Below are 16,578 nucleotides of genomic sequence, written 5' to 3'. Positions count from 1 at the left end.
AATGCAATATATTTTTTTTTAAATTGAGCAGTCATTTCCTTGAAAATCCTTAAACCATCACATACCCACATCTGTCAAGAGTGTCCTACCTGATTCGTTGTGATGTTAAAAGAGAAATACATTTTTCAGTGTGACATGTTCAATCATTGTTCAGTGTAAGTCACTCATGGGGTCATTTGCTCCTGTCAGTGATAATTATTGTATCTCAAGCTTTCTGGTTATCAGGGGGAGCTGATAATTAATTCAGTACCACAGAAGTTGAAAAGAAAACCTTCAGTCTGCCAATCTTGCCTTATTATACCCCATATCCCGTTGTGTCCCCCTCTCAGACAGAGTGGCAACACTGAGTCCCTTTGAAATAGCCCTTGCCCCACAGCTTCCTGTGTTACTCTTGTTATCTGACATGAGTTCCAGTGTGAAGACCTGTGACTTAAATGTGTGAAGGCTGACACTTTTAAATTTAGAAATACAATGTTATTGTGAGAAATAAAATATAGTCTTGAATGAAAGTTAGGCAAAACTAACTACAAAACATAACATTTCTGAAACAACACAAAATGCACAAAATTGTACCTGGTCTTTAAGTGATTCAAATTTGTTTTTCACGTTTTCTACAAAAGACATTTTAGTGCCTCATGCTATTTAATTCACGTTGCTTGATCTTATTACAAAGTCCACTGGTGTGAGGCTAGCCGAGGTTATCTAGAGTTATCTGCGGGTCATTAGCACTGAACTACGTGGACAGTTAATTACCATCTCCTAAATACCTTCTAGAGAGGGATTAGAAGTAGCTGGCAGGGATAGACAAACTGTGGAGAAAGATGGCTTTTGTTGTTAAGGAATTCCCAAAAGCAATAACCTCAGTACAATAAGTTCATGCAGAAATTTTGTGGTGTTGTGCGTGTGTGTGTGTGTGTGAGTGTGTCCATTGTAAGCCTCAGCTGTCATGTGACAGTAGCTAGGAGTAGTAGCAGAGGCAGGAAGAGACCGGCTGTGACAACATGGCAGGGACTCCTGGACTTTGGGCTTTCTGCTACAACTGTCATCTGTCTGCAGTATATATACAGGGAAGCACTGGCCTGACACACTCACAAACACACTGAGCACTCAGAGATACACAAGCAAAAATCAGGTGAGACTTACTCTAGGCCTCAAAACAAATTGCGGAGAGTAAAAAAATTCAACCATGTTTTGACATTTTCAGTGCAGCTTTGAAGTTAACTTGATCAAGGATTGATCTGTTTTTCAGGAAGAAACGCAGTCATGAAGGTGTTTGTGGTTCTTGCTGTTGCAGTGCTGTCTGGTAAGTAGCAAGACATGTTTTATGATTGAAATAGCCACTTTATCAAGATACCAAATTGTCATTAGTAAGTACTGTATCTAGTTCTATGTAACCAAACTTGAGGCTTGATTCATCACCACAGTTACACATTCAAAGGTCCAAAGACATAGCAGAATGCTTTCTTTAACCAATGGAAGTCTATATAAACTAAAAGTATCTCCACTTTTGTCTGAAAATCAGCACTGCTCTTGAACCTGCCATTGTCTCCATCCAACAGGCTGCCATGCCAATCTCTTCTATGCTGATGAGCCCAAGCCACAGCTGGAAGTGTTGACTGATGCCTTCTGGGACTACGTCGCCAAGGCAACCCAGACAGCTGATGACACCCTCCAGATGATCAGGAAGTCTCAGTTTGGACAGGAACTCAAGTAAGTCATGTGACATATGTATATAATGGATATATAGTATATAATGGATATATGCTGGACAATGATATATACATTGGTATTGGGATTGGCATGGTATGGTAAAGAAGTGGAAGATGATGACCCAACCGAACATTTCTCGAATCTGTCTTTCTCTCTCTGCACTGTCCCCTCTCTCTCCAGTGCCCGTCTGACAGATGGTGCTGACGTGGCCAACAAGTATGCAGTCACCCTGCAGGCGCAGCTTTCCCCAATGGCCCAGGACCTGATGACCAAGATCAGCACAGAGGCTGAAGTGCTGAGAGAGCGTCTCACCCAGGACCTGAGCACTGTCAGGGACAGGCTGGAGCCCTACGCTGATGAGATGAGGACCCAGGTCCAGCAGAGGGTGGAGCAGCTCAAACAGGAGCTGGCCCCCTACGCAGAGTCCCTGGACTCCGAGGCACTGAAGACCACCCTGATGCAGAAGAGCGAGGAGCTGAAGAGCAGCCTGGAGCAGAGTGTCAAGGAGCTGCAGGGTCAGCTGGGCCCCTACACAGAGGAACTGAGGCAGAAAGTGGACCAGCACCTGGAGGACTTCCAGAAGAATGTGACCCCCATGACTGAGAAGGTCCAGGCTGAGCTGACTAACAGAGCCACGCAGGTGAAGCAGCTGGTGGCCCCCTACGCTGAGGACCTGAGGGAAAAACTGGACCCCTATGCCCAGGACCTCCAGGCCCAGCTCACCTCCCTCTACCAGTCCTTCGTCAATGCCAACTAAGTCAATCTCCACCTCCCTCATCATTCACTAAGATGTTGGCCTTGCTTGGTCTACCTCTACTTGACTTAGTGAAACATCCAAAGTACTAATTTTAATACCTGAATTGTACTGTGAACCAAATTAAAACCGGGCATATGCCCACAACGTAGTATTTATTGCTAAGTGTAAGAAAAAAATACAAAGCAAACCTCTGCACTTATGAAACATGTATGTATATACTTTATGAGTTTTTATTTTGTGCTGTGAAGTTTGAAACTGTAAACTTTTTTGTAATTTTCAGTTGTCAAAAATAAATAAATACATAAATCTGTGCAAAATATAAACTTGACAGTTCTTTCTTTCCTAATGTTAAACCAACTATCTTTTAGAGGGTAGATATTTCCATACATGGCCCATTAGAGTTTGCAATTTTAAACATCCATTTCTAAAGAAGACAATGATAGCATGATCATAGAACTTGAATTCAAATTATATGTAGCCTAATACATCTATTTTTTGCAATTCTTTCTTTATTTGGGAAATCAAGAATTTACATAGTTTTACTTTCAGTCCTTCTACAGAAATGAGGATTATCACATAGTCATCACAGCTGTATCCTGTATGCTTCCTCCCCCTTTTTTGTTTTTTGTTTTTTGTTTTTCGAGATATTCAAATCCATGGAGGGGCTTTTCCCTCTCTACATCTTCCCCTTCTAATACCTGTGTTATAGTTCTCCCCTTTCCCTTTTTCCATACACTCATCTTTTAATTAACAACTTGTACTGATGTATTTGCTCTTGTGGATACTATGTACATTAGCCTAATAGATTTTTAAAGCCTATACTGTGAATTTACAAGCGATCCACTGAAAATAAACGACATTGCTAAAGTAATGATGAGCAAATAAACACATGGAGGCACCACCATATCCCCTGCCACAGTTTTACTAGTGGGACATGTGCTGCTGTTTGCCGTGGGAGTTTATATTATTGTGACTCTGCACAGTACCAGCGCTAATCTCCCAAGTCCTGACATGTCCTGTCACAGTTTCGTCTCCTGCCAGTTTCTCCAGAGGCAGACCATTGTTTGTGTACTTGTACTTGTCAATGCATGCCAAAGAACTACTCTGTAGTGAGAACAATAAAGTAAAAAAAAAAAACTTGCCTTGAGAAACGTGGATGACCAACGTGATGTGAGAGAGGCACAATCACTTAGTCCATCCCAATTTTGTCTTTTGTTTTATATGAAAGAATTGGTATACTATATGTATAAAACTTAGATGCATTGTCGGTTCCTTCTTTTCAAAATGAAAGTCATTTACTTTGTTGATGTTTTGCAGCAATACATTCACAGAATTCTTTCAGCGCTTCTTCAACTGTGAATATCATAAAATTGGGGCAACAAAAATTGCTGCAACCCCTAAAACTAGTTCTTGTGGTAAATTTGCAACAAGAGGCGGTCAGTCCCCCCCCCCCCATTTACAATGCCAGCATCCAGCGTGGAGGGTCAGAGTCCACTGACAACACTACAAACACACACACACACACTCTCACAATGCACAGTTGTTCCCTGTTTGCTTCAAAACAACCAGACAGACCTAAACAAAATATGTGTGGGAGACCCTTGCTAGAGATATCTCACCAGTCAACCTTTCAAAAGAACCACTGATTTTAAGCTTGACCCCAGTGTGTTTTAATGGAAGCACTGCCTGCCTTTGCTGCCTTTTACAACCATTGCTGCCAAATGCTTTTTCCACGCAGCAGAGAGCAGGATTGTGTTCATTTTTTCCCCTCTTTCATTGCAGATGGTTAGACTGATTTGCTTACTTCATAAAACATAAGGCCACAGGGACTGGCCCACTTGGAATGATGACAGCACACAATTATTCTGTGAATATGAACAGCTCTTTCAGAATTGCAAGCACACTAATCATTCATAGCCCCCAATGGAGACCAGCCTACTGTATTTCTAGGTTATGAATTCCTACTTAGAAATAACTGTTTTCCTTCAACTTTCTAGCACCTTACAGCACTCTCTTTGCTACCACATTATTCGAGATACAAACAAGCCAAAGCAATTTTATTGACTGCAAAGCTCTGACGGACTAAACAAATGCAGATTTGAGATCACACCCTCTCCATCCTGCCTTATACCTGCTTAGCACTTGTGTGGGCACCCAAGGGGGACCATTCACACTGTGTTGTTACACACTGTGGCCAAAAGGCATTGTTAGGCCTTGATCCCATGTGGCTACTTCTTAGTACTGGAGGCTAGATTGATGTCTCTCCCACTCACACTCGGTGCCATAAGACAGGCTTCTGAAATGCTTTAAGGGGGTTGTTTTTTGACGCAGGAGTTTCTTTGAACAAGATGCGTCTTGCTTTGCCCACTGTAATGACAAACAGTGATTCACTCTTGTTTTGATGTAGATAAGAGGTTATTATATTGCTCTCAGGTTGATAAGTACATCAGTACCTGTGGAAATGAGGAGATAGCTGTCTCATGTTGACGGGCCATTGTAAATCTCCATCCCCTCTGGCTATGTGTGTTTTGTTCCCCCTTGTTCTCCCCCGTGGATAACACTGGCTTCAGACCAGCGGTATGGTGAGAGATGTAATTACAGGGTTGTTGAACAACAAGGAGGAATCTGGTACATTTCAGCTCATGCAGAAAATGTCTCTGATGAAACTCACAGGTTGGATAGATCTGTGTTTTTATCACTGCAATGCAACATGCAACACTATTCAGACTAGAGACTGGAGGGGACCTCAGTATCAACTGTTCCAATAGAAGAGACTACAGTGCCACTCAGTGGTGGAACTGTGACAGAGCAGTGTAACGGCTCGAGTGAATATTTTATATTTTAGACATTTAGCTGACTCTTATCCAGAGTGATACGCAGTGAATGAGCAAGTATGGGTTCAGTTGTCTTGCTCAAGTATGACAGGCCATATGGCTGAACCTGTCTGCAATTGATCCTTTTGTTTTTTTAAACCTGTGGCCTTTCAGTTATGGGATGGTCGCTCTAACCACCAGGCTCCATTTGCTGTATAACTCTAAAGGACAACATGATCAAATCAAAATCAGCATGAACATGGACCCATCAGCACAGTTTTGTTCTATTCATTTTGAAATTGCTTAAAAAAAAATCATGCTTCTACTCATGTGCAAGACCTAGTTAATATTATTTCTTTCTGGGTAATGAATTTTTATGTTCAAGAAGTGATTTTTATCTCTTTGCAATTATCAATTTTGATTTGAATTACTCAAAATCATACACAGAGCCACTAAGGTCAATGGACTTTCCCCCGCCATCATGGACTACTTCCTGTATTATTGTTGCTTAATGTTTCCATGTGCAGGAATGTGAAAACAAATTTCTACTTGGGAGAACAAAACATATCTGTCTATTAATCTGAGAGCTGGGGGAAAGCCAGCATGCCGGTGGTGACAGGCCCGCCTGATGTTGGCGGTCAGCTGCTGCTTAGTGATAATATAATACTTCCATGTTCCTAAGCCTCTATGGAGGAGTGCATACCTATATTCCCTAGGGCAGGATTACACTTTGCTGTAGAGATAAGTGTAAATTACAGTAAACAAAGTGAAAAATATTTAGAATTGCTCATAGCCCAAAACTAATCTGATTTGGGTATAAAGAATAGGGATGATTTTAGATGTTATTCATTTTATTGTTCATGTTAATCCTTCTTTAGGCTGACTCACTGTACCGCTGTGGTTGCCTGAGAGAGAAATGTTAAACTGGAAATTGTACATGATCTTGTTTTTGTGGTTGGCTGCTTCTGTCTTTGCACACAGTGAGGGTGACAACTGTTTTCAAGGAGACAGAGAGTCTCACCGAGGGCCGGCTTGGTAGAGCTGTACTTGCCGAGTGCTGGCTTTCCTGTGAATTTGAAATGTTTACAGTTAAATGTTGTTGTTCTTTAACCCACAGAGCAATTAGAGGAAAGAGAGACAATAGCAAAGAAAAGAAAGACATCTGATATGAAGATATATGTCTATTTCCTCTAAGCGCGCCAGAGACACCACATCAAGGCCCATGCAAATTATTACACACACCACTCAGTCGTACACCAGGGAGTAAGTACACACCACAGAGGCGTCAGTATCAGGTGAACAGCGGATGTAAAACGAACAGGACCACAGTGTGCAAAAGGTTTGTCTTTTAATTCTGTGGAAAGGGGTGGGGGTCTGCTGATCTGAAATGGAAGTGGTTTATTTTCTTGCATTTGAAAACTGACAGTTTCAGCTCCAGTTAGCTTTCATTTGTGTTTCATCTCCTTGCGTTTTTAATAAACTGTAATATGTAATAAATGCTCAAACATAGCTCTGTTGTTATTTTTTCTTATTTTTTCATTTTGTCAAAGTAAATACACTTTGCCTATGGTGCAATTCGTTACATTTTCATCATCACTTTGTTTTGAAAAGTAAACATGGTAAACATTATGAAACTTTAATGATCCCCGTGGGGAAATTGGATCATCGCAGCAGCAGATAATTGGATGTAGATAAAAATAAGACAAATAGAGAGTATAGTGAATATACAAGTAATTACAGCAATAGACCACATTAAGAATAATACAAAAAAATTAATGAATGAAGATATAGTGTCTTTATTTACAGATTTACTAGTTTGAAGCAGATATCGGATTCTGCATCACTAGCTTTTCACATTATCAGACGTACATAAAGGCGTCCAGGCATGCATGTATGCATTTTAATTACCCCATCAGATTTACAGATGGGGTAAGATATGTACAGAAATATATGCAGAACATGCAGGTGTGTGTTGTTATAGCTCTCATCTTCTAACAGTTACAGATAGAGATAATGCACAGAAATGTGTTTTGATGATGAAATGATGATGAAACTCTTCACAGACTCCCACACTACTCCTCATTTCCCTCAATGATGCATCCCAGTCAGCCCAATACAGGACTCATCAGAGAAGGTCTGGAGGTGGCACAACCCACAGCTGAATCTGAAGTCTGAAGTGTAGAGAGTGAACAAGAAAGGTGAAAGTAGTGACACCATGTGGCTCTCTACCATGTCAAGCATACTGTTCTGGAAGTGAACAAACTTCAAGAAATGATAATTTGAAAATTTCAGATAACACATACATACAGTCTAAAAAATAGTTTATGTACGTATTTGAACTATTATTTCTTCAAACACTACGTTCATTTCATATGTTGAGTGAACAATTAATCTTTGCATGGCTGTCAGTGACTGATGAATATCTTCCCTGACTCAGCTCACCGCTGCCCCCTGGAGGCAGAAACCTGGCGCCATACTGCAGGAGAATGAAAATGTTCAGTGTTGACGGTAGACAGTGTCACGTTCATTTATCGGGATCATGTTTGTTTGCTGATTCTCACTCAGATATGCTTATTTAGTTTGGTTTAGTTTAGTTTAGTTTAGTTTAGTTTAGTTTAGTTTAGTTTAGTTTAGTTTAGTTTAGTTTAGTTTAGTTTAGTTTAGTTTAGTTTAGTTTGTTCGACAATAGAAAGCAAGATCAACAGACTTATTTCCATTGTGGTCCTTGACACACTTCTATATGTGAAAGTAACATTTTCCATTTCTTCCTCTCTTATTACCTGTCTTGTCCTGTCCATTTTGTGCTATCCAGTCATTTTGGAACTGGGAATAACATGGATGCCGGGCCAATAAAGTTTTGGGGCAGTAGGGTTGAGTGTGATTTAAATTTGATTCATTCATTTTTCATGAATTTGGCAACACTGTCTTTCAAACAGAGGGTGTTTTACTGTAATACGTTGACCTACATGGTGTTGAAAATCATGAAAACAATTTGCTTAGTCTGGAAGACTTTTAAAATGTAACTTCCTCCCTGTCAATCTGTAGTCAGATGGATGATGCATCTGGAGGTCCAACGTCCACTGATCAACAGAGCTTTTATATTATGTTCATGTTGGCAGCATTGACATTCAGTGGAGCATCTCTCTTGCAGTGCAGTATTTCACACCAGCATGGATGTAAGTTTCAACGTGTGTGTGTGTGTGTGTTGTGTGTGTGTGTGTGTGTGTGTGTGTGTGTGTGTGTGTGTGTGGTGTGTGTGTTTTGCTACGCTCAACAGTTGCGTACTATGATTGAATAACCTTTCATACCAGTAATGGTTGTACACAGTAAGTGGTAAATTCTAATGAAGAGTAGCTCTTTCTAATACTGCAGTGTGCCATAATCATCTTAAACTGTTAAGTGTTTGGAGATCATCCTCATTACATTACAATTACATTACAATACCACACCATGGCAGAAAGTGTGGGTTTTATCTGGCCTTGATTTTCTGAAAATGTTTTCCCTTTCTGGACAGAAAATGTGTTTTTGTATGATTCTCCTGGCGAGTTTGGTTTTGCAGCAGACATTGGCCCTGGTAAGTTTCTGTCTATGAAGCATTTCATTCACATTGCTAACGATGCTTATAACATTACCGCTGTGATCGGATATGTGTCTCACATTTGTCTGCATGTGTCCACAGCCTGCTGCATCAGTAGGAGGTATTGGAGGTGATATAAAGTAGATTGAGGGAGTAACTTTTGAATGGAGAATAAAAACAATAATGGCTGATAATGATTTCAAACAGCATGTCTGATAATTTGGAACAGCATGGCTACACATGATTTTAATCTCATAATTTTTCATTATTCATTTTCATTCAATTCGTCATCACTGAGTAAGTTAAAGTACATGATCCATGTTTCCTCTCAGCTGTGATTTTAGTGAACAATATAATTTTGGAATCAAAGCACTAAAATTTAACACTTAAACACTAACAGCTACCCTACTCTGTTTTGTCTACCTGATGCTCCCTGTTGATTGTTTTACCAGGCGCTGAAGGAGATGGGGATGACGAAAGAGATCTGGACATTGATGAGATAAACAAAGGTGGGAAGAGCCATATGCAGCAATATAATTTAATATGTAGTTATATTTTTGCCATTTGGTGTTGCAGAGGAATATAAGAGTAAACTTTGTACTTTTAGATCTGGATCTACATGAGGGAGACATTCTGTTGATGACTGTAAGAACCTTTGTACTGGCATACTTGAAAAAAAAAAAACAGAATACACAACAATAATACTACTATATTGTTCTATTAGTAGTCTTGATCCTCACTTTACACATAGTGTCCTGTATGTCTTTACAGGGCCGAAACAGGAACATCATTCTAGGAGACCAATTAAAATGGGAGATTCCTGTCCCGTATGTTTTAGACAAAAGCCTTGGTAAGATGCAGAAATGGTTGATATTCTGTGTTCATTCAGCTGTGAAGAAACTATTGTTTACATAGTTGACTCATAAAACGATACCTCTGCATGTTTGCTCTGCTTGAAACACAGACCTGAATGCCAAAGGCATTATTCTACGGGCTTTTGAGCAAATACGGCTGAAAACCTGCGTCGACTTCAAACCCTGGGAAGACGAACCCAACTACATCTTAGTCATTAAAGATGATGGGTAGTGCACCTAATCACTGGCTGCTCCTTAGTTATAGTCTTGTGGTATTTCTTTTTTTTATTTATTTCTTTAATGCTGTAATATTTTGACAGTGCAGACTGTTTCCATCTAACTTGGTGAGGCTATCTGTATTTAGCCAGTTTGGGCTTTTCTTTCCTGACCTGCACGTATTTGAATGTTTCAACATTTATTGTTTATTTGTTTCACTATCTCTACTAATTCCTATGGAACAAGTCATACTAATACCATTACTGCAAAAACCTCTACATTTTAATATAACCTATCGCTACATATTCTTGCTCCTCCAACAGTTTTTCTATGTAACTTAATTTTGTTATTCTCATAGATTTTTTCCTTTCTCTCTATAGATGTTGGTCATATGTTGGGAATCAACGCTGGGGAAACCAAAGTCTGTCTATTGGACAGTGGTGTGATCACATTGCCATAGTGGAGCATGAGTTTCTCCATGCACTGGGCTTCTGGCACGAACAGTCCAGATATGACAGAGACGACCATGTGACCATTGTCTGGGAAAACATTGAAGAAGGTTTGATTGAATTTTAGTTCATCATGTTAATTGATTGATTGGTTAATTTTTGATACACTGTGTCTGTAAAAGCCCCAATACCAAACTTGTTGAATTTGCCAAAAAAAGTTCACTTTTATTTTATTTTTTTCAGGGAAGGAGCACAATTTTTTAAAGCACAGTTCTAGCTACACCAGCACGCTTGGCACTCTGTATGACTACATGTCTGTGATGCACTATGGTAAAGACGCCTTCTCTAATGGCAATGGGTCCACCATCATCACCAATCTGCCAGAGTACCAGGATGTGATTGGTCAGCGTCTAGAAATGAGCTCCAATGACATTCTGAAGCTAAGAAAGCTTTATAACTGCAGTAAGTAGCGATCAATAAAACACTGTGACCTCATGGTATAATGTTATTTGTTGTTATTTGTATGTATATGTGTATATGTATGTAGTATTATATATTTATGTGGTGTTGACACATGTTTCTTTACTCTTCAGCATCTGCTGTCACCTTTCTGGAGTCATGCAGTTTTGAGGATGAGCAGATGTGCGATATGACTCTTTGTGCCAAAGGAAACACCAGCTGGGAGAGAGTGGGCAGCTCCACAGCCGGACCCATCTCTGACCACAGCAGCCTGGGAGCACAGGGGGGTACGCAAACCTGCAGCCCCCGTGCAGAAAAATCATGTCTTCATTTAGAAATACCTGTCATTACCTGTGATTTGTTTGGAAGCCTTTGATATCCAATTTTAGCATAAAGCTGCAAAGTGATGTTTATGCCTTCCTATTTCGTCTTAATGTATTTTCCTCTCTGTTGCCTTTGTAGTCAAGGACACTGTAGTCCTGGAAAACAACTCTTCTCTCTCCAATGGCGAGTACAGCTGTTTTGAATTATATCTTTTCATTCACTGTAATATGAAACAAAATTATTCCATTATTATTTATAGCCTTAATTTTGCTTCTAGCAGCAGCATGGTGGATTTATTGTCAAGAACCAATGAGAATACTAATCAGTTGCTGCATTTTCTAAATGTTACGCTGTTGTGTTGTCATTGTTGTCACAGAAACTCAGACGGCATCTACTCTTGCTAATGATACTTCCACCAATCAAACTGGTGAGTCTGCTCTGTTCTAAAAAGTTATTATCGTGTTTAGAGATGCTGTAAATGTATATTGTTTTTTACCAATATGGGCTGGGTTTCCCAAGTCATTTTTGCACTAAGATTGTGTTTGTTCTGTTAAAAGCCAGTAACATGAAGATCACTTTAGTGCTAAGAAACTGGGCCTGGATTTCATGCCTCTTATAGGTGGAGGCTTCTTCATGCACTACAGCACGATTTCTGGAGAAGTCGGGGATGGAGCCAAAATGCAGAGCAGGAGAATGAATCCACAGAGACAGTTTCAGTGCCTCCAGTTTTTCTATTATCACAGTGGAGGCGACAAAGACCAGCTCAACATCTGGATCAGAGAGTATGAGGGAAACACACAGGGAAACGTCCGTCTGATGGACCAGATCACAGGTGATTGTCAGATCTATATTTTTATGTATCTACCTACAGTATTGATCTGCTTTCATGGTCACGCAAATGATACACAGAGAATAGTTTCACTCCAAAACCCAGATATTCATTTGAAAATTGTGACACCTAACACAGCAAAATCATGCTGTGTTATTTTAGCTCAATGAGTGTAATAATAAAGACTATGCTAGTGTTTATCACACCCAACGGAGTTACTACAAAATTTTAAATAGTTTTGAACGGTGCCAAATCTGCTCCATGAGAGGACAAACAACACCAATCAACACTTGTCATCTCCAAATAATTGTCACTATAATATCAGCAATCATAAACACTGGCAATTTTGCTGTGTAATCTGACAAAAATATGATTACAAACATTAAATACAATACATATATTGTATATTTTTTTATATTATATTATGTTGTATATTTTTAAATAGAGAATTTTGGATTGAAATCCTACAAATGAAAGGATGATTTTGCATGTGCACTAACGCTGGAGTAATAACAGAAACAACATGTGATCCGAGTGTGTATGCTTTGTCATGTGCCAGGTCCACCAGAGTCATTCTGGAAGCTCCGCCATGTTCCTCTGAACGCCACCAAGCCCTTCCAGGTGGAGTTTGAGGTTCGTAAAGGAGCAGGAAGCTCTTCAGGAGGCTTTTCAATCGATGACATCAACCTGTCTGAGACCGAGTGTCCACATCACGTCTGGCACATCCCCAACTTTGACAAGTTTCTGACAAACAGCAGTGTTGGTGCAAGCTTAGTGAGCCCAAGGTTCTTAACCAGACAGAGCTACGGACTCCAGCTGCTGCTGCAACTCTACTCCGACCGCTTAGGGGTCTTCTTCCACCTGGTGTCCACCGACTACGACGACCAGCTCCAGTGGCCGTGTGCTTGGAGACAGGTGACTGTCCTGCTACTGGACCAGAGCCACCGTATCCAGCAGCGCATGTCCAAGCAGTTCAGTATCACAACCGATTCAGAGAGAACGTTCACTGGAGGTTAGTGAGTGGATGATGAAGACAAAAATGTTGAAAAACACTGAAAATGCCTCAAGAAATGTACTGGATATGTATGTGTGATCAATTGAAGAGTGTAAATTTTGCTTTTGTATGGTGTTTTTCACTCCTCAACCAATTGTCATTATTACTACAAGATAATGGGGAGACATTTCTCTACTGGGATAACCCAAGGAAGGTGGGGCGTCTTGTCAGCGCATCCAATGGAGACTCATTCTATGCTGGCCCAAACCTTGGCTACCGGCGCTTCTTGTCCCTTGATGCATTCTGGTCAGGAAACTTCATAAAAGGAGGCGATGTCTTCTTTCTGCTCAACTTTGATGGTAGGTGTTACGATAGCCAATAAAACCTCCTCTTCTCTTTGTGTTAATATCCATCGCAATCTGTCAATGTGTCCCAAGATATTTCAAGTGTGTGAAGTACTCTTACTGTAATATGGGAGTTTTATATTGACTTACAGGGTGTCTGGATGTAAAGTATAGTTAAACCATCACCAGTTAAGGTCACTCTAGTCCGCTTCTATTAATCAGCAACTTTCTAATGACAGATTGTCCATGTAAACCGGAGGGTAAGTGGGTTCATAACATCAGTAGTAGATATAAGGTGTTTGAGCCAACAGCAGGAGGCTTTGACTGTGCCATGACATTAGAGCAAGATTTATGTTCAATACTAACTTTTGTAAATGCATCTGTGTAAAATAAAACTTTCCAATTTCCATCTATTCAAACCTCACTGCTATTTTGGTTTTCAGATTTGTCGAGTCTGCGCCTGAACGGCTCAGTCCTTCCTAAGCCTCGCCTGTGGACTAACTTGAGTCATGTGACACTGATGCACACAGACGACAGAGGAACTTGCCTAAACCAACTGTAAGAGATGCACCTAACAAATAAATAACGATAAGATACACAAAAAATCCTGAATGACTAGGTTGAAAGACTCCCATATGCCAGGACACAGTAGAGTGCATGCTGTTGTGTGGAAAAACACCCAGTGACAAAGAAAACTCCTATTAACACTGTCTCCCTCCCTGGCAGGAAGGACAACAATACAACAGCCACCACATCATTTGCAGTCAGGTATGTTTGTCTTGCATCTCATCTCGAATCACGTGAGGCTGATTATAGCAACGGGATAATAGAAGCATTTATACATTTCAGAGAACCCATGTTGTATGTCGGCACCCATGGGTGTTTATTAAGCTGGACAGAGGGACGTGCACGCTGATTTGCTAGGGAATAAAAAAGCCTCAAAAAAGGAAACCGAGAAGCTGAAATATAGCAAAAAGAATTTGTACATGATATGATCTTTGCACTGATGATGGCCTGATGTGCTGAAATGTCTGCTGTCATTCATCACTCTACATTCACTCTTCATCATTCTTCACTATTTTGCATTTTTCTGAGCATGATTTTGCACCATCTTTTACTAGACAGCTCATTTTGCTATCACCGTGATTTCCTTTTTTGAGGCTTGTTTAGCCCGAACAAATCTGTGTGTGTTTGTGAACCTACGCACTTTAAGAAACCAACAGCTATTTTGGCAAGACAGGCACAGTATCAAACACTCTCAATCAGCTGTTTATTATGTTGGACCCATAGGTTGGACCTCACTAGCAAACACATTAGTAGTAGTTAGCAGCTAGCTATAAAAGGGTTCCTAGCCAGACATTTTTTTCTTTATTGTCCTTATCCAACTGCCTTTATATCACCTAGTACTGTAATATAATTTTACCATTATCACCATTAATGATTATAACCACTTCTGACCTTGTTTTCCCAGTCTATCCACAGGAACCGTGGTATCAATGCTGACAGCCTCAGCAGCTCTGATGGCAGCAGCCTTGCCCACGACCTTCTGAAAATGGAAACTCTGTACTGCAGACAGAGAATGGGATAAAATCTTACTGTAAACACTCTGTACATTGTAAACCCAAGAGATGATCTCTGTGTCAATGGTTTAGTCCTACAACTCTCATCTTGATTGCTTCATGTACTGAACACAGAATCCAACAAGAAGATTTCATATTTTCAAGTGTCATGATCTTAATATGCACTTTCTGTCTCTTCTACAAAATATTACATTTCTCAAGATGGTAAGTGTAAGTAATTGTTTCCATGAAATATCACAATAGAAATTCCACAACACATACTGTATTTCAGTACAGCCAAACTGATGTTCTTATGTCACACTGCAAGAGCAAAATTCCTGAAATTGAACCTCCTGGGAAGCAAGGTTAAGTTTTTTGTCTGAGAAGTTATGTGTCTTTCTGAACGTTTAAGTGCTTCTGTTGACATGTGTCTCACTGACACTCCCATTGGTGCTTTCAGCAAAGTTATCTTCTAAGTTAATGAAGCCTGTCTTGCCACAGACTGTAATTGTTCTGTACCTGCTGACTAATTTATCACCTTGCAGGTGAGCACAACAGAATGTGAAGTATGAGTTAAACCACAACATTTAACGCTGCTGTCACAAAAACTAGACAAACCAGGACTTGTGTTTGTTCTGCAGATGTACACAAGGATAAGAGAACTCTTCTCACCCTGAGGTCTGCAAACACTCTCAAATGAAGTTAACATTTTAAAAGTGACGTATAAATGCCTTCCTTTTGATAACTATGCTATGCATAATTGGCCAATAAAGGGCATTTTGAATCTTCAGCACTGTTTTTTATTGTCCAATAGTGTCAATGGGGTCTTTCTCACCTGCACACACAGTTCTTTGATTTGCTTGGAGCAATAAAGGAGTAATATTTGTGCAGAATAGTAGGCCTAGAGGGGGAGATGTTGTTTAAAGGTATAATTAGTGTGTTTTTGCAGTTCATGTTTGTGGAGGATCAAGTTTGGTATCCCATACAAATTGACTTCTATTGACTTGCCTAGGACTAGGTTTTCTGATGATCTTGATTCTGGAAGAAACTTAAAGAACTGTTTGAGATGGGTCATGAATTGGACACGCAGCACAAAGACCTGAGCAAAATCAGGCAGAGGAATCTAATTGCACACTCAACTGTTGAAGATTTTTATTTGTGAGATTTTCACGTGTGTTGATCTTTGTAATGATCAGTTTGTAATGACTTCATCCAGTTGTCCATATATTACCTGACAACTTGTACCATTTTGTGGACAATAATGTATAATTATTTTATTCTTGTGGTGAGCATTATTCACCTGTCTAAGGTAAGAGCATAATGTTGCTGTCAGATCAAAATATTTTGTCTTCAAAGGTCAAATTTTCAGGAATTTAGAAAAAACAGCCTTATTTTCTGGTTGATGAATATGATTTTTTTTTATTATTTTAACATGGGTTTGACTGACGTTCATGGGACTAATAGGGTCATGAAAAATGCTCCACCTATAAAACATTATGTAAGCTTTACGTTCAAGTAAAAACATGAAAAACAACTAAATTTGAAGTTTGATGTTTATTCGGTGACAGCGTGGATAAACCTTGACAATGCATTTAATAAGTATTAGAGGAATTCAATTGGGAATAGAACCATATGAAAACAATGCTATTCTCACTATTATTTTTCAATTTACTCCCTGTTCATATTCAGTCAC

The 16,578-nt window shown here is 39.8% G+C and overlaps 2 protein-coding genes across 2 annotated transcripts; both read left to right on the top strand.

Moving 5' to 3' along the window:
* Positions 1 to 1,001: 1,001 nt before the first annotated feature.
* LOC139655384 (apolipoprotein A-I-like) lies at positions 1,002 to 2,467 on the top strand. The gene is given in 5 exon segments (XM_071532776.1): positions 1,002 to 1,103; positions 1,106 to 1,170; positions 1,218 to 1,303; positions 1,560 to 1,710; positions 1,891 to 2,467. Coding segments are annotated over 5 exon segments (981 nt in total).
* Positions 2,468 to 8,450: 5,983 nt separating this feature from the next.
* On the top strand, positions 8,451 to 14,876 carry LOC139655378 (meprin A subunit beta-like). The gene is made up of 14 exons (XM_071532770.1): positions 8,451 to 8,456; positions 8,960 to 8,978; positions 9,310 to 9,366; positions 9,465 to 9,502; positions 9,629 to 9,707; positions 9,822 to 9,939; positions 10,308 to 10,486; positions 10,620 to 10,838; positions 10,970 to 11,122; positions 11,536 to 11,586; positions 11,779 to 11,991; positions 12,548 to 13,000; positions 13,156 to 13,341; positions 14,809 to 14,876. Exons 1-14 carry the CDS (start codon positions 8,451 to 8,453, stop codon positions 14,874 to 14,876), a joined length of 1,839 nt encoding a protein of 612 aa, XP_071388871.1.
* Positions 14,877 to 16,578: the final 1,702 nt, after the last annotated feature.

This window comes from Centroberyx affinis, unplaced genomic scaffold (assembly GCF_046629955.1).
Source record: "Centroberyx affinis isolate AG114_WGS23_722 - 3 ecotype Tasmania unplaced genomic scaffold, CSIRO-AGI_Caff_v1 ptg002243l_1, whole genome shotgun sequence".
Lineage (NCBI taxonomy): Eukaryota > Metazoa > Chordata > Actinopteri > Beryciformes > Berycidae > Centroberyx > Centroberyx affinis.
Note: the sequence above shows the minus strand (reverse complement) of the source record. Positions and strands in the feature narration are given on the sequence as shown.